Below are 17197 nucleotides of genomic sequence, written 5' to 3' on the forward strand. Positions count from 1 at the left end.
ACAAGGCTTGGCACAAAGGCAGTGAATCAGTGGTCTCAGCTGGGGTTTGATTGGAGCTGTTCACCAGGTGGTCCTGGCTCCAGGCTGGTCATACCTCTCCAACCAGGATTTTAGCAAGGAGGAGATTTGTTCTTGGGGAGTTGCTCTGGGGCACCTCCAGCACTGGAGTGAGCCAGCAGCTTTTCAAAGGCATGCATGGGTTTGCAAGCCCCACTCAACATCTACCTGGAGCCGAAAGACTTGCTGCATCTTGGCCCTGCTGTCCCTTGCTAGATGGATATGGAGACTCTCTGTGGAGAGTGATGCCTGGGGTTACTTCAGCAGTCTTGGGGTGGCAACAACCCCCGTGGAAGTGTTGCTTCTCAGAAGGATACCTCAATTGTCAGTTGTGTCTGTGTCCTATACCAGCACCTGGCAGAAGCAGGAACCTGGTATGGAGCATCTCTTCAGCGTTACCTTCTTCCTCTGACCCAGTTAGCTTTTAGCCTCCCTATGTTTAAGGCCAGAGCTGGTGCATTTCAGGAGGGCATTAGATTAATGGGAGACCCATGTGCTTGATTAAACATCTCTCTTATTTCCCTTTGTGGTGAGGAGCCAGGACGCCAGTGCAGGCTCCTGGTATGGTCCATGAGGGCTCCTCAGGACCTTCCTGCAGGTATCCTCACCCCAGCAGGCCAGGTATTTCTTTTCTGCAGCCAGGCCATGCAAGGCCAGCACTTGTTTGGCATTTACATTGTGTGAAACCTTATAACTTTAATAAGATGTAAACCGTGTTGCACATCTCTGCCGTCGCTCAGCAACCCTGCAGTAATAGCCCAAACAAAGCCTTCCCATGTGGAGGGAACACTAAATCCTATTGTGGGATAATGCTGCTCAGCCAGAGCTGGTTTCTCTCCTGAAGCCTCCTCAGCCTGGACTGTGCAGCTTGGATGAGCAGAGTGGTTCCTGCCTCACTATGCTTTTGGGGGAAAATGTTTTTGCTGACCAGGTCCTTCAGGGTGAGAACTGGGTCTTTGGGATGTGCTAGGGAGCCTCGAAGGGCTAGCCAGCTGCTGAGGACCAGTAGGTTCCTGGTTCTTAACCATGTTTCCCTCCAGCTGTGCTTGGATGACCTCCCACAAAAGTCCTGCATCAGGATTGGCTGAGGAAAAGATGCTGGGGTAGATCCTCATCTGGCTTATCTCAGGTGGCTTCAGTCATTTTTCAGTGTCTTATTTTAGAATTCCCATGTCCTTTTCCCTTCCCTCTTTTCCTGCCCTTTCATGCTTCCTGTCATCCTGCTGAGCCCTGGTGCCATTCTGGGGACAGGTGGGTCCTTTGGGCCCCCCTTCCTCGTGCACAGCTGCGCGTGGTGCCCTGACGGGGATTTCTGTTGGTGCGGGGCTGTCCTTCCGCTGCGGCGCAGAGATGTGATGAGCTCAGCTGAATCTGTGCTCCCTGCAGTTTTATTTGGATGGTGCTCACGTTGCTGAACAGGGAAGCACCTGCAGCAGGGTGTGAAAGCAGCATTAATAATGACGGCAGCCCTGAGCGAATCTGCTCTGGTGGTGAGATAGGGCTTGGCAGTGAGACAGCAAAACGAGGTGGGTGTCCATGAGTGGTACCTTGTTCAAGTGGTCTTCTAAAGACATTTTGGAGAGGGCTTGGCACAGCGTGGCCCATGGGCAGCTCCAGCACTAGCTGAGAAGAGAGCGGCTTGCACACATTCCCTCCTTTCCTGTTTGCTGCTGCCTCCCCCTCCTCCCATGATGTGATGGATGTGCCTTGCCCCGCTGGCTTGGAAGAGCAGGCTTGTGCCATACACCCAGCTCTTCAGCAGATGAACTGAGCTATGCCTCTGTGAGGATTTTTATCTTGTTTTAGTGCATGGACCTTCAGGTAGGTGTGGGAGTGTCTGGCTGTGCCTTGAGCACTCTCTTTGCAATCTGGTCGTCACTGGGCGTGGGGGGACTCCTGCCTGCAGATTATCCCACCATGTCACCTGCCCCAGTTTATCCCTGTAGTAGTGGGCAGCTAGGTGCAGTTTATGCTGCGTAAAATCACAGAAGAGCAGCCCAGGAGCTCCTTCCCCTCTTCCCAGTTTATCCTTGCAGTGTGCAGGCCCCAGCACGCATTACAAAACAAAGAAAGAGCATCACCCTGAATATCCACTAAGCAAAAGAAGAGATTTTCCCTCTCCTTCAGCCCTTAGGGGTGATCTGCAGGTTTGGGGTGAGGCATAGTGCCTACAGAGATGTTATTCTGCTACATATGGTGTCCCCAGGCTGAGCCCTGAAGAGCTGTTGATCCAGCCCCACTGACTCTAGCTGCAGAACCTGGCCTATGCTGGGAGCAACCCTGCCTACAGGATCACTCCCAAATCCCTGTGACACCAACCAGACTGAGGAAGAGTATCTGAGGGGAAAAGCTGTCTGGGGAGGAAGTGGTGGAAGAAGTCGTGGTGATTTCTGGGATGCAGTTAAGTAACAGCAGGCTGAGAGTGGGTGATGGGGAGGAGTGACCCGCTTTTGGGTAGGATGCTCAAAAGCACTCGCAGTTGGTGAGAGTGTGCCAGTGGCAACACTACTGACACACTCACTTGTAGCCATGGAGCAGAGTCCCAGCCTGGCTGGACACTTCATTTGGTGGTCAACAGCAGCTTGTGGAAATGGTATGGAGCTGGAATTTCCTGCTTGTGTGACCACTAAATTCAGCTTTGCTTCCCATGGTGGTGTGGACAGCAGCATCCTCAGTGCTCATCCCATTTCTCTGATGCCTGTTTTTTGCTGCTCCCCTGCAGGTGGAGGCGGAGGACCACCAGGATGTGGTGGTCTATGACCAGAGCACGCGGGACGTGACCGGCTTGGCTGCTGACAGCTTCCTCTCCATCCTCCTGGGCAAGCTGGACAGCTGTTTCCACAGCGTCTCCATCCTCACAGGTAGGAGCCCTGGGTTACCTCTTCATCTCGTGCTCCAGGCTAAGGGGCACTCATGCCCTTAGCCTGGAGTGACGGACCTGTGGCCGTCCGTGTCCATGTCCACCTGCTTCCCTGACCACCAGTGGAGGAAGGCTGCCCTGCATGCAGGCTGAGGAGGCTCAGCCCACGCTGGCATCACTGGGTCCTCCCCATGCCTTCGTTCCTTGCACTGTCTGTCTCCCCGTCACTGCACCCACCAGCCAGGATGAATGAAAGAGGAGGGTACAGAGGAGTTGAGGTGGCATGGATCCAGCCATCCAAAAGCTGCCCTTTGTTCTCCCATCCCTGTGTTGCTTCAGCCTTGGTGAATGAGCCAAGGACCAGACCTGGTTCAGGCACTCTGCTCCCTCTTGCTGCTGTTAAAGGGAGGGCAGGAGAAGAAATCCATGCATGCACTGGAAAGGAGAAGGATGGCAGGGGCAGAGGGTCATCACTGAGTGAGTCAGAGTCTGCTGGAGATGATGCTCTCCAGGCACAAATGTGCAAGCAGGAGGAGGCACGTGCTGCCCTAAATACAGCCCTTCTGCAGTGAGGCAGGTGACTGATGAATGAAAAGCTCTGACCCAGCAGAGAGGAGAAGAGAGAGGCAGGGAACTGCCTGAGGGAGAGTTGAAGATGCCTTTGATTCCCCTTGGCTGGGACAGCTGGGTATCTGCCCTGATGGCTGCCTACCTCTGAGCTTTCTGCCCAGGGATGGGTGGGCAGGCACTGTCCCATGCAGCCCCTCAGTCCCACTGAGCTCAGCCATGCTCCTAAACAGTGCCAAAAGCACAGAAATGGGAATCACCTCTGTCCCTAGACCTGTCCTCATCTTGTGGCAATTGGATACTGCTTTGGGGCTGAGGTGGAGGGTACCAACCTCTGTGCCCTGGGACACCACAGGGGTGGAGGGAATTGCCACACCCGCAGAGTGACAGACCCTGGGAAAGGGTTATTGTAGGGGCGAGGGTAGCACGGGCAAGTGGCATTCAGGGAGCCCTGCCCATGCAAGGCAGGGGTAAGTGCTGTTGAATTAGAGCAGCCACATTGTGATGGGGAGAACAGAGCAGAGAAACAGCAGGATTAAACCCCCTGGCCCCATGTTCTAGCAACAAAAACAAGCAGGGACTACATGAAATCACGTTAAAGCTAATTATTGTGGCCTGGGTTGCAGGAGCTCTGCTGAGGCCAGGGCTGGAGGATGCCTTCCTGAGCTGGCTGTAGCAGCCCCTGGCCTGCCTCAGTAACTGTGCCTGCGGTTCCAAGGTCGCTGTGGCATAAACTAGGGCACAGCTTGGCATATAGTGCAGGAGAGGGAAAAGGTGGATTCAGTTGCATCTGGGAAGGAACCTGCTTAGTCATGGGGATGGGTCAGGAAATGGCCTTGGTGGTGTGACCCTGCCACCCCCTAACCCACTGTACTTTCCCAGGGCTGGGTGAAGAGCAGTGCTGTGCACTGGCTGCAAACCCCTGGCCCCCACCCCTGAGTCCTCCTGGAGATGAACATGAACATGAGGTGGCCCTGAAAACCCTGGAGCTTTTTCCTGCCTTAAGGCAAGTGTAGACCTGGGGGAGCCTCATAGTCCCAGTGCCCCCTGGCTGCATGTAGAGCATGCACCAGCAGCGTGTCACCCCCTCAGCCATCAGCAGGCTACCACCAAAGCCCTGCCAGCAAACTTCTGTCCCCCACTTAGGCACACGCCTCCTCCATCATCAGGACAGCCACTTCCATCCTCCTGGGCTGTAGGAATGTAGGGTCTGCCAGGCACCAAGCAAAGCTCAAGCCTCTCAAATTAAAAGCGCAGCAGAGCCTCAGCCTGATGTGGAACGCGGGCCACCAGCAGGTGGAAAAAACTGGAGCTGAAATGTAGAACACTGGGTCATGGTGGCGGTGTTTCACATGGAAATCATGACTGGAATGGCTGTGCAGAGCATCCAGGGGAGGCTGGGCATGCATGCTGACAGGCACAGCTTCCTCATGCCTGTGGTGTGGGCAGCAATGGCCAAGTGTAGAGACAGCTCTGGAGTACTTGGGAGGTCTGGGGCAGGATGTGTGAGTGGGCCTGATTATGAACCCTTGTCCTTGTGGGGTTTAACCTCTCGGTCTGTCCACTCCAGCCTCAAGCGCCTTATCCTGCCCCAACCTATTTGGTGTCTCAGAAGAAGTGCCTCAGTCCTCCTTGGAGGTGTCTTGTGACCCCAGTGGGTTGGCAAGGGTTGCTGAAATCTCAGCCTGTCCCTCAGTGGATGCCGTTACCCCAGGGAAGCTGTCCTGAGGGTCTCCAGTTCAGTGTGGCAGCCCTACACAGCTCCTCTGCTGCCCAGCTCTCTCAGCCCCAGCAGATGCCGGGGTCTGTGCCTCGGTGTCCCCGTCTCATGCAAACAGCAGGCTTGGCTGTTCTTGCTCACCCCCAGGCCAGTGACCTTCTGACCCTTGAAGCAGCTGATGGAGGGTCACGGGTGAGGACAGGGGAGCTGGGGGTGGCAGGACTGGTGCCAGGGACTCCTCAAGGGTTAACAACCCAGAAGCAGCGATTCCAGTGGCTGGCAGGGAAGAATCTGAGTGAATTATTCTCGGTCTTGGAAATCATCACAGCTTCTCTTCTTTTTTCTTTTTTCTTTTTTTTTTTTTTTTTTAATTGTGTAAGTATAAATAGTGCTGCTTGCTGCCCTCCATCCGTGGGAGCAGAAAGACTGTTGATTTATATGGTTTTCCTGACATCACATGAAGTGGTGGAAAACTGAATGGAGCCAACATTTTTCCTGCATTACGTAATGCCCCCTCCCTCCCAGCCCAGCTCTGCTATTCCTGCAGGAGCCTGACTGTTCTTTAACCTTTGTTTACTTCAGCACAAACCTTTGCTTTTTTGCTTTTTTTTTTTTCCCTGCTTTTTTTTTGCCTTTTTAAAAAAATTTTCTACATTTTTATATATTCTTATTCTTCCTCTTAGCAATCACCCCCTTGGTTTTTATTGAGAGGCATTATCTGCTTATGAAGCAGCAGCAGCAGTCTGGCTCCATTGCTCCCTGACATCTCCCGTGTACCAGCTCTGGTTTTGGAGCCTGTGTGTGCTGCTGAGCTGGTGGGTGCTGAGCTTCACCAGCTCCTCTCTATTTGTCCAGCTGCAGCGGGGAGTGTGGAGATTTTCTTTTACTCCTGCTCAGAGGCTAAAAGCGACAGCTGAGGGCTTGGGATGCTCAGATGATGTTCAGATGATGCTCAGTCACCCATCCTGTCCCTAGTTCTGGTCCTTAGGCTGAGCACCGGGCTCCTCTCTCCCGTGCTTGAAGCCGTGTGCCAGCTGGAGATAAAACCATAATGGCAGTGTGGCCAGCAGTGGTGGCCCCAGAGCCAGGGCTGCGGGGCTTGAGACCCCCCCTTGCACCACAGAGGCTGTTTTTGCTGCAGTTCCGTGAGCTGGGAGAGCTCCACCGCTGCGATGCCGTGCTCCGACCTGAAACAGGCCCCTCAGTTGCGTTCTGAGCTCGAGTCATGAGCTTTTCATCTGGCTCGGGAGCGCGTGTGAGATCATCTTCAGCGCCCCCCTCCCCCTGCTTTTGTACCAATTCTTCAAGGAATGTTTAAATTTTCCAGTCCTGTTCTTTCTAAATTTGGAGCGTCTGTTTACTCCCAGGATTCGGAAAGAATGTAACAATATCATCAGCGACAAATCCCTCCCAGCCCTTCACTCACCATCCTCCTCAGTGAGCAGGCTGGCCGTGACCCAGGTCCTCTCCAGCCCGGTGGTGCCATGGCCATCCAGCACGGCTGCAGAGAGTTGTAATTGCATGGCTGCAGTGATCTGGGTGGGGGCTGAGATTTTGGGGATTTTGGAGGAATCTACCAAAGACAGGTGACTTTGCCGCAGGCAAAAAGAAGTAGCGAAAAAGGAAAGGGGATTTCCATTGCAGGAGCTGACTTGGGCTGCCCAGGCATGAGTGGGTTTAGCACTGAAGCACTGTCTGGAATTATTTTAGGCATGAGAACTCAGAGATAGATGATTTTAATTAAAAAACCAAAAAAAGTAAAGGAAAAAAAGAGCGAAAGAAGGAAAGAAAAAACACTTTCTTTTTCTTTTTTCTTTTTTTTTTTTTCTGTATAGGGACAGTCCTAAAAAGAGGTTAAACATCAGGGCGACTGAACATGACTTTTCTCATCCTTGGCTGAAAATTCTGTAATGCTCTCTCATGTCATGTTGGTGAGAAGCCACATGCCAGCCACACATCTCCCTTGCTGCCTGCTCTTCTTGAATCATATTGGGCTGGAGCTGTTCTGGAGGAAAAGAGAAGATGAATGAAAAAAGCCAAGCTGGGCAGGCATGAGAGCAGGGCAGAGGCAGGGCAGAGCAGAGGGGCTTGCCTTCAGTCCGAGTCTCAGAGGCTGGAGTGACAGCACGTGCGTCCAAAGCTTGTCATGGCTTATGCTAAAGATAGAAGCTTAGCGGGATCCAGAACCAGGACTGAGGTGTCTTTACAAACTCAATGTAAGAAAAAAACATAAACTAAAACCTAAGAAAGAAAATACCCCAAATACCCATACTTTGGTCACAGAATCACGGAATATTTTGAGTTGGAAAGGACCTACAAGGATCATCAAGTCCAACTCTTAAGTGAATGACCCATACAGGAATCAAACCCTCAAACCCACATCCTTGGGTGTCATTAGCACAGTGCTCCAACCATGTGAGCAAATCTCAGGGTTCATCAGTCACGAGCTGTCTGATGGGAGTGGGGAGGCAGGACCTGAGTGCAGCTGGCGATTTGATGATCACGTTCCTCATCGCCTACTTTGCACAGCATCACGATTTCACCTGTTGAGTTGGGACTGTGCGTGTGTCTGCTGGAGACACAGCATGTGCAGAATGCACTAGCTGGTGGGCTTTGTCCCCTGACTCCAGCAGAGCCTCTGCTCAGCACACAGGCCTGAAGGTGCTCTTGTAGGTCAAGCATTAGGGCTGTTTCAGGTACCCTCAGGCTATAATGTCTAAGAGCACTTGGGGACTTACTGGCATGAATTCATCAGATGTACCTACAAGATTTTCCTTTAAGTCTGTCTCTGAACCTCCTGCAAGCGCTTCTGTCCACCTGTGGCCATCTCCATCCCACTGCATAATGTGATGAACCCAAAGAAGCAGATGCTTGGCTGGCAGGAGTGTGGGTGTGAATCAGGAGGGTATGAGAGTTGGATGAGACAGGAAAGAGAGCTCCCACAGCACTCTCAACTTCTTGCTTTTCCCAGGTTTGGGAGTTTTGAAGAACCAGCTTTTTAAATAATGTGAATGGGGATTCAGCTTGTCCTTCATCTAAAATTGCCCATATGATGAGCAAGAATGGAAGAAGGATAAGAAGGGCTGTGCAGGGGCTTACATCCAGCTTTTCTTCAGGCTGTAGGTGGTGAGGTGCATGGGGATTACCTGTGGTGATGTTTTTCTTTTGACCGTCCAGAGAACTGGAGGTAGTATGCTGATGCCAGCCTCGAGGAAAAGGCGTTTTTTAAAAAATCAAATGGGAATACCAGGTTTGTGATTTTTACAGTCTTGGATGTTTAGGTAACTCTCTGAACCTCCCTTCCTCTCGCGCAAAACATCCCTGGAGTTGCTTCCTTTCCTACAGCAAAGCCATCTGGGACCACTTTAGCCAGAGCAGGGCTGTGTTTTCTTGCCCTCTAACCCCTCTTCAGTGGGTGCTGGCATCCAACGTCAGACAACCAGCCTGGTGGGTGCCCTAGGGAGTGCTCCCAGCCTCCTCAGTCCAAGGCACAGAGATGAAGTAAGGTGCCCCCTTCTCACCCTGAACCACAACCAGGAGATGTCTGGGAGGCTTTTGGCCCCGGCGGGACCAGTAACTGCATCCCTGGGAGGGGTTAAGCCAGGTCATGTATGTGCAAGGCTGATTGTATTCCAGACCTATGCTCTAAACCTCCCTGTTTAGCAACGCTGTCGTCAGACAACTTGTTTTCCCGATTCTATAATTACCCTCAGGAGCTTCCCCTCCCCCTCTGGCTGTGTTTTTAACCATTGGACCCAGAAAAGGCAAGCAAAAGGGTCAAAGGCAGAGTGGGACAGAGGAGAAGGGGCTTAGGGAAAAGCAGCCCTCTGGTTGCTGTGCCTTAGAAAACTGCTGTGTAATTTCATTTCTCATTTCTGGAAGGTCAATGGGAGGAAGGCAACTTCCCCAGTAAGAGATCCTGATGGGCAGGAGCCACTGCCCAGTTACAGTTTCCTTCCTTTTGAGAAATCTGCCTCCCCTCATCCGCCTCCCCCTTTTCCCTGGGCCTGTGCTGCATGCTTGCAAAAGGTCGTCACTGGCAATTATTACCAGGTCCCAGTGCTGGGTGGAGAGAGGAACCGCTGGCCCTGCCCTGCTGGGCTTGTGCCAGGCTATAGGCACCGTCCTGACAGGGTATGTAGGTGCTGGGCAGGGACTCACCCTGCTCCCTTCTCTTGCAGGAGGATTACATGAGTTGCTCCAACCCATGGCAGCAGATGTTTTTCCCGTGAGTGCTGTGGTAACGAGAGTGAAGTGAGGCTGACGAGGCTGGGCATCTCTCCCTGGGTGATGCACCTCCTGTCTGCTAAACAGGGGCTGGAGGCAGGATGGGTGACATCCTGGCCAGGAGGAGCACCTGGGAGAAAGGAACAAGGGGCAGCAGCTGATACATGGAATGTATTTCTGCACTATGGATATTGCCTTTTATGTCTCTGTTTGCCAGCTGCCCCCCGCCCCAGGTGCCAACCCCTATACTGGTTTTGGCAAAAGGGTGAAGAAAATGGGGAGAGAGCAGAGAGGAGGATGCTGCCTAGGGAATGGTGGCTGCAGTGGCATCTCCATGCAGTGGCTGGACTTCAAAGTCATGGAGGAAGGGAGCTGCTGGCTGGCTGTGCTTGCTTGTCTTTTGCTGAGGATCAGAGGGGTGTGGGACACTGGTAAGCCTCCTGCATTGAGGTCTACTTGGTGCTGTCATGCCCAGCTTCCCACCTGGTGCTCCTAGGAGCCCTGAACTGAAATCTCAGTCCAAACACATCCTGAGGGACCCTGGCATTACCAAAATAACTTGTGCCCGGGGCTCTTGGAAGCCTGAGGGAGATGGACAACCAGAGGGCAGTGAGGAAAGACAAATTTTGTTTGTGCATCTCTGGGTCAAGGTCAGGTTGAGTATTGCATCCCTTAATTCACCACATGCTTCTTGCAGCATCCCCCTTGCCCACTACCCCTGCATGACCCAGTGACCCCAGTAGAGTGACTAGGTCTCCCCCAAGTAGACCCCCAGCCACAGCCACCAGAGCGGGTCACAGCTGGATCACCCACCAGCATGGGTAGAGCACAGTGGCAGTGGGACATGGAGGGATCCCCATCCCTGGCAGACGTTGGCACTGGCCACCAGCGTCATGCACCCTCCCTTGTAGTGACAGTGGTGGCAAATGTGGGGGACCACAGATCCCCCTGGGGGCCTGCTGTGGTAGTCACTTCCCGAGCATGGCTTGTGGGGGAAGGCTGCTTCTGTCTTCCAGTCTAGTTGGAGCACGCTTTGAATTTTATCCAACCTCTGACCCACATCTGATAATAATCAAACCATATTTGTTACAACAACAAGGCTCGTTAGGAGGCTGGCTCCGCTCGGGGTGGGGGGGAGGAGACAGCACTTAGTTAATGCCAATGACCTCATCTCATGTGATGTCATTCAAAGGAAAAACACTGAAGTCACTCACATATGGCTCAGCCTGGGGTTTTTCAGCCCATAAAGCTTCAGATTTTCAAAGGCACAATACATGCCCCCCCTTCTCTCCCCCGCTTACTATAATCCTGAATGATTTTCTGGAGGCCTGGGCTCAGACCAATAAACTCATAAGGAGCTGTGTGGAGATGTATTAAGGAGTCCTACGGGTGGGAAGCGGGGGACAAGTAATTTTCTCCCCCAGAACAAATGCAAAGAAGAAAATACATCACTCCCCACCTGCTTCAGAAGCCACTAGAGATGGATAGACCCCCAGTGAAACCAGGAAAGGCCTTTCCTACGTGTCCCCCCTTGCTGGAGTTTTGCTCATGAGAAGGCTTTGGCAGAGGGTACCTCTCCTCCAGACCATGGTCCTGCTTTGCTGGGACCAGGCAGATAACTTCATCTGACATGGCCACGCACAGGTGTGAGCAGCCCAGTGCCAGCAGCCCCTTTTCCTGCCAGCTGTTGGAACCCATTCATCTCCAGCTGTTTGGGACCACTCCAGGATGAGCATCCTCCTGGGTGGTGCTCTCAGTGGAGATATTAAGGGACAAGATGAGCTGGCCATTAGGGACCTGCTGTCTCCAGCTACGACCTGCGGCAGAGAGGCCAGGAGAAGTTATTTAATCGTTTGTGGCTCAGTTTCTCTCTTGGGAAACTGAGATCATGGCATTGCCCTTCCTGGTGCTGGGGTTCAGAGTTAAACATCGCCCAGGGGGTGCACACTGGTCCTGCCAGGAGCCGCTGTGGGGAGGGGGTGCAGCCTTGGGGTGCCTTCACGGTACGAGGAGCAGCAGGGAGCCGGGATGGAGGGTGGTGCTTCGTTGTGGGGGTTTGATCGCACACCGCCCTGGCAGGTGCTAAAATGAGGTGTGGGCATGAGCTTCCTCCCACCACGTTCCCGTGCCCATATTAACTGCGCGGGGCCAAAGCCGGCGTGGTGCAGCGATCCATCTCCCGCCGCGGCCGCTCGCTGCGGGGGTCTTTGGGCAGGCGAGAAAATCGCGGTTGCGCCTTTAAGCAGGGAGCGAAGCATATGTCAGCCCGGCGTTGTGCTGCGTGTCTGTGTGCTGAGTAAGGAATGCGGCCGCATGCCTGACCCGTTAGCTATGAGCGCGGTACGGGCGCGCAGCGAGCGCGGCGGCGGCGGATGGGGCGGCTGCTCCCGGGCTGAGCTCACTCGGGCTGGAGCGGGCGGCGAAGAGGGGGGCGGCCGGGGAAAGGGGGTTACGCCGAGCCCCCCTACCCCGCTCGGCTTTTTTTTAATGTTTTTTATTTTCTCAGCCTGAAGGCTGGAGCCGGGGGGAGGCTGGCGTTGCTCTGCCGCAGGGGCGCTTTTTTGGTTTTTTTAGTATTTTGTTTGCCCGCCAGCTGTTGTTTGGCGAGAGGTGCCCCCGCGAGCCGCAGCCCAGCTGCCTGGATGCCCGTGGATGTAATGATTGCTCCCTCCGAGGACCAGTTCTGGACAGACATGCGCGAGGGGCAGATGAAGCTGAAAATAAGGGTGCGGAGGATGAAGGAGAGCAGGGACAAGAGAGGTTTGTCAGCCGGCCCGGCGCCTTTCCTTCCGATGGGGACGGAGCGGGAAGAGGGGGCTGCGCCGCCGGAGCCCTGCTTTGCCCGGGGGCCGGAGATCGCCTTTGCCGAGTGGCCGGCGGGGAGCGGAGCGCGGTGCTGGCGATACAAAGAGCGCAGGCAGCTGGCGAGCGGGGAGATGGAGGCGAGCGGGGAGCGTGCGGAGGGGAGCGGAGCGGAGCGATGGCCGGTCCCCAGCTAGGGGCGATGTGCGCAGCGCTGGCGGAGGCAGCCGGGCTGGGACAGGAGCTGCACGGAGAGGGCAGCTCCTTCAGGCAGGTGAGCGGCTGCCTGCAGCGGGCAGAGGCATCTGCAGCGGCCCCGCGCTAGGCAGCCCTCCCACCCGTTGCGGGATCCGGTGAGACTGTCTGGCCGCGGGGACCGGGCTCCCCTGAACCCATCGCCATCTAGGCAAGCTTGGCGAGGGCGCGGACGGAGCGAAGGAGGGAAGGAGGAAAGCTGCGGGAGCCAGGAGGATCTGCCGCCAGCATCTCTGCGCCCGCGGACGCCGGCTTGCGGGAGTGGGGGGGGGGGGGGGGAGCGGGCACCGGGCAGAGGAGAGTGCGCGGAGCAAGGACGGGCGAGGACGGCGGGGAGAACAAGGGACCATCGGCTCAGAGCGCTGCGCTGCTGCTCGCACCCAGGCAGCTGCCCGCCGGAGCCATTTCGCTTCACCAGCGCTGCCCTGCCTGCCCATCTTGGGTGGTTTCTTTCAGAAAGGGGTTTTGCAGTGTTTCCAATCCCCGGTGTCAGGGCGAAGGGCACGCCGAGGAAGGGGATATTAACTGGAGCAGCTTAAAAATATGCCGAGCCTGAGATGACCTAGATTACCGAAGGGTTGAATCAAGCAACTTCCCCTCCATCACCACTTAAAATGGGAGGCTGCTAAAAGTGCTTGACAGGTTTTTGTGGCATGAAGCACATAACCCAGTGATGGTGTCATTAGTAATAAGTCACTCCTGGAAATGACACATTTTTCTTTACTTAGAACGAGTAAGGCTGGTCCAAAGCAGGCACAGTCACCAGAGGAAAATCAAGCTCAACAGCTCGAGGAGTGTGTCCATGGTTGTGTAGGCGGAGGGCTTCCTTTCTGCTGCTTTTCTTTTTTTTAAAGATGTATTCCGTTTTTGGGAGAATGGGAACAGGGTCTGCGACCAGCCTGCAAGGCATGGGGGGCTGGCACAGGTAGGGAGGCAGCAGGGCACTGTAGCAGCAGATGGACAGAGGCTGTTCGGGGTGACCGTTGGGGAAACAGGGAATGCACATGAATCCATAATAGGGCTGATTCATCGACTTTCTCATCCCCACTGCCTGGAAAAAAATAAAAAATGATCCAACAGTGGGGTGATGAAATTTTGTGTCAAATGACGGGATGGTGAAACCTTGGGCAGGGGAGTGGAAAAAGAGACTGGTTGAAAACTGGACGTCTCTCCAATGCTCTGAGATGGGGGGACATAAAAGAGCATCAGCCAGGAGAGGGCAAGCTGGGCAGGCTGCAGAGCACCAGAATTTCACCAGGCTTGTGGATGCAGAAGCAAATGGGCTGTGTCCACATCAGGCCTTGCTGGGAGGAATGGGCAAAATCAAAGGGCACTACAGTACCCGGGGAAACAGTGAGGATGGAGGCAGGGGGAAAATTCAGACACGTCCCAGGCAGCAGGAAATGCTGACAAAGCCCCGGAGCTCCCTGGAGCACAGTGAGTAAGGGTGGCAGTAAGCAGTGTTTCATCATGCCGCCCAGCTTAGCTGCCGGCACCAACAGGCTCCCACCCAGCACGAGTCAGGGAGATGGCGTTTTGCAAAGAGGGATTTTCCCAGCGGCTCTGGGGGTTGATGTGCAGCTTGCCAGGCCCCTCCATTTTCTGTCCTTCAATTCAACCTGCAGCAGAGATGCTCGGCCGAGCACTCGGGCTCTTTGTCATAAGGAGGCTGAGCATGATGCAGGTGAGGGCTGAAGTTTTGCAGGTGCCCCCCAGCTCTTAACATCTCCTGCTGTAGCTCAGTTCAGCAAGGTGCTTTAAAATTGGGGATGGATGGGTCGGAGTGCTGGGAGCAGCATGTCCCCCAAGGGGCTGGGCTGACGAAGAGGGGGTATCCAGGCCCCATCCTGGCCACCAAGACAAGGCAGCAGTGAGGGAGCCATGCCGGCGTGGCGGCTGCTCCAGCAGCAAGCCGAGGCGCGTGCTCGCTTGCATGCCCCGCTGCTCCTTGCCACGTGCCGCCCTGGCAGCAGCTCTCAGCCACCGCAGGCATTTTAATGAGAGCCGGGCAGAGCCTGGCCTCTCTCGGCCCCCTCAGCTGCCAGGAGCTTTAGCGGGGCAGAGGGTCTCCAGCACAAGCACAGGCGCACAACTCCTTGGTGGGGCTGCGGGCTGCCGCAAAACCTCTAGCAGCTGCTTGGGGAGCCGCTCTCTGAACAGCTCCGGCTGCTGCTCTCTAACTCTCGTTACGACAGCGATCAGGGTGGGCTGTAAAACACATCTTTATTGCCCCTGTAGGTCTCCTTCTAGCTTCCGGTGTGAGAGCTGGGGGTGGGGAGTGGGGTGTGGCAGCTGCTGGCCCAGGGAGGATTTCCAGCTCTGGATCCCTTCTTCCTTGCTGCCACGAACTGATGGCACAGCAGTGACCCATCACCTCTTCCCTGTTTCTTGGTGGGGACCTTTTAGCCTGCAATGCACAGGGGAGGCTGCTGAACAGGACATGCTGCTCAGTGTGTCTCTAGGGGAACTTCTATGAGACTTAAAGGGCTGGGGGTGTTCAAAAGGCATGTGGCTCTCTTGAAGAGCAGTTTTGCGGTGAGGCAGGTGTCCCAGGCAGCTCTTTCACAGCTTCTTGCAGTCAGCAGGGCACAGCATCAAGGCCAGAGCTGTTCGGTTGTTTCAGAGATCTCTGAAGGAACTGGTCAGTCCATGGGGCTGGAGATGAATGCACAGAGTACAGCCATCAGAGCAAGGTGTGAGAGGCTTTTCAAGCCCCAGCTCCACTTTATACCTCCAGCCTAGAAAGATGGCCTCAGTGCAGGGAGGGACACAGGGGACAACAGGGAGCTGGGATATCCATGTTTTGTGTATTGAACACCTTCCTTTTATCCTCAGCAGCGCCTCTGTTAACATCTCATGCAGCTTAATGGATTGTAAATCCCTAAAGCTGAGGCTTACCACCAGAAGGAAAATAATGCCACACTACATCCCTGTCACTAGCCAGGACTTTGTCACCTTCCATGTCACCTTCTCTGTGCCACCACTTCTGCCCAGCCTTGGCAGAGAAGGGCACAGTGCAACTCACAGGTGACAGATTTTGCCTGCGATGTCGTCAGTGACCCAGCTATGACTAGGATGTCCCCAGAGACCACCTAAAGGTGACAGCCAGGGCAGTGGAGGGTTCCCCAGCTGTGTCAGGGTCCCAGCTCAGCAGTGCAACATCTTCTTCTTTACATCTTGTAATTTCCTTCCATGTCCGTGTTTTTGTTCATTTTGGTTACATTTTGTTCATTTTGGTCTCAGGGCTGTAGGCAGACACTGGTGCAGGGACTGGCAGAGGGCCCGCTCACGGTGCAGTTTGCTGCTGGAGGGGAGGAGTCACACGGCTCCCAACAGTTGCAGCAGTCCAGGTACCACAGGAGCCTGTTCAAAGATGCTGCTGGCATCTTCCCCCTGGCCTGATGGACAGGCTCAAGAAGGATTCCCAGGCTGTTTTTATTCCCTCTGCAGCATCTGTTCTCACAATAAATCCAGTTTCACTGGGAGGTTATTATAGATGTTCAGTTGGAAAATGCGCAGAGGGGAGGGCCTGGCAAAGATGGGGATAGGGGAGAAGTTGTGGTGTTTTCCCCTCTCCTCTGTTTGACAGAAGGGCCATGCAGAGCAGGGCTGGGGGCTGGCCCACAGGGGCTGGCTTCCACAGAAGGTGGAAGGGTGGTCAGCACCCTGTGAGTGAAACCTCGGATGGGGGAGATACAAGGTCTCTGTTGTACTCTTCGGGCACTAAGTTGCTGCAACACCCTGTGCCTCAGTGTGATTTTCACTTCCAGGAAGGTGTTTTTCACTTCCTAGGCCTCCTAGAACCTGCCTGTTGCTGGTTCTTGGCTCCTCTTTCCTCCATTTTCAGCAGCAGCAGTGAAAGCATCCCCACTTTTGTTCTGGTTTCCTTCCCTTCCATTTCCCACTTCTCTTCCTGGGCACCATCACTATTTGCAGTAGGCAGGCAGACACTGTTTTTTCCAGAGAATGATTTTGAGAGCCCTCCATGCTGAAGCCATGAGCAGCTCACTGGGCCGTGCCACACAACGACCAGTTGCTCCCCAACAAGCCCTCACTAGGGTAGGGGAGCATCCAGAAGAAACCCAGAGATCCCCAAACACCCACTCCATGACAGATACAAATCCTTCCTGAGCTTAATTCCACACCTGCCAAGAGAAATGGTGCTCCTGGCACCAGCATTGTGAATAAAAGAGGAAAGGCTAGAAGTGGTGCTACCCTGGCTCCTCATCTCATTGGGCTCTGCTGCTATCTCCCAGCAAAATCTGGGATTCGTGGCCTCAGCCATAGAGGGAAGGAAAGCCCAGGTATCAGTTGGAGCCCAGACACGGACATTCACTGCCTTTGGGATTGTTTGAAGAGCTGCTTTGCTTTCTAAAAATGAAAGGTACGCTGGAGTAGCCACTGCAGGGTGGGGTGAGCGTCGCTTCCATGTTGGGATGGTGTCAAGTACCCGGCCCCATCTCTAGGGTTTCCCCCGAGCCCAGGCTGCACTCAGCAGCTGCAAGTATGGGGGAGATGAGGACAGGTGGGCTGGACTCCCGGACACAGGGTTGAGGCTTTGCTTAGGACAAGTGAGGTGAGCTATGATCATCCTTTCAGGTGCCAGCGTCCTCCAGTTGTGGCAGCCTGCCCAGGTAGGCACTCTACAAACAGCTTTACAGCCCCCTCAGCTCCTGCCTGGACTTCCCCCCAGAAGATCTGCTGCCAGC

General features: G+C 54.5%; 2 protein-coding genes across 3 annotated transcripts in view; one reads left to right on the plus strand and one right to left on the minus strand.

Annotated features, from left to right (window-relative positions):
* TNNI2 (troponin I2, fast skeletal type) overlaps positions 1 to 17197 on the minus strand; it is a 176067-nt gene that overhangs the window by 95649 nt on the left and 63221 nt on the right. The window lies entirely within an intron of this gene.
* The window catches only part of DUSP8 (dual specificity phosphatase 8), a 40947-nt gene that overhangs the window by 18202 nt on the left and 5548 nt on the right, over positions 1 to 17197 (plus strand). Inside the window, exon 3 of one of the 2 annotated variants that reach the window (XM_066187716.1) lies at positions 2780 to 2918. In XM_066187716.1, coding sequence (XP_066043813.1) covers positions 2780 to 2918 — 139 coding nt within the window. Of the gene's footprint in view, positions 1 to 2779; positions 2919 to 11447; positions 12192 to 17197 lie in introns of those variants that run through there. The other variant, XM_066187717.1, reaches the window with a different exon arrangement.

The sequence above is a fragment of the Chamaea fasciata genome, unplaced genomic scaffold, assembly GCF_029207755.1.
Source record: "Chamaea fasciata isolate MVZ Bird 193981 ecotype frontalis unplaced genomic scaffold, bChaFas1.0.hap1 SCAF_7, whole genome shotgun sequence".
Classification (NCBI taxonomy): Eukaryota; Metazoa; Chordata; class Aves; order Passeriformes; family Sylviidae; genus Chamaea; species Chamaea fasciata.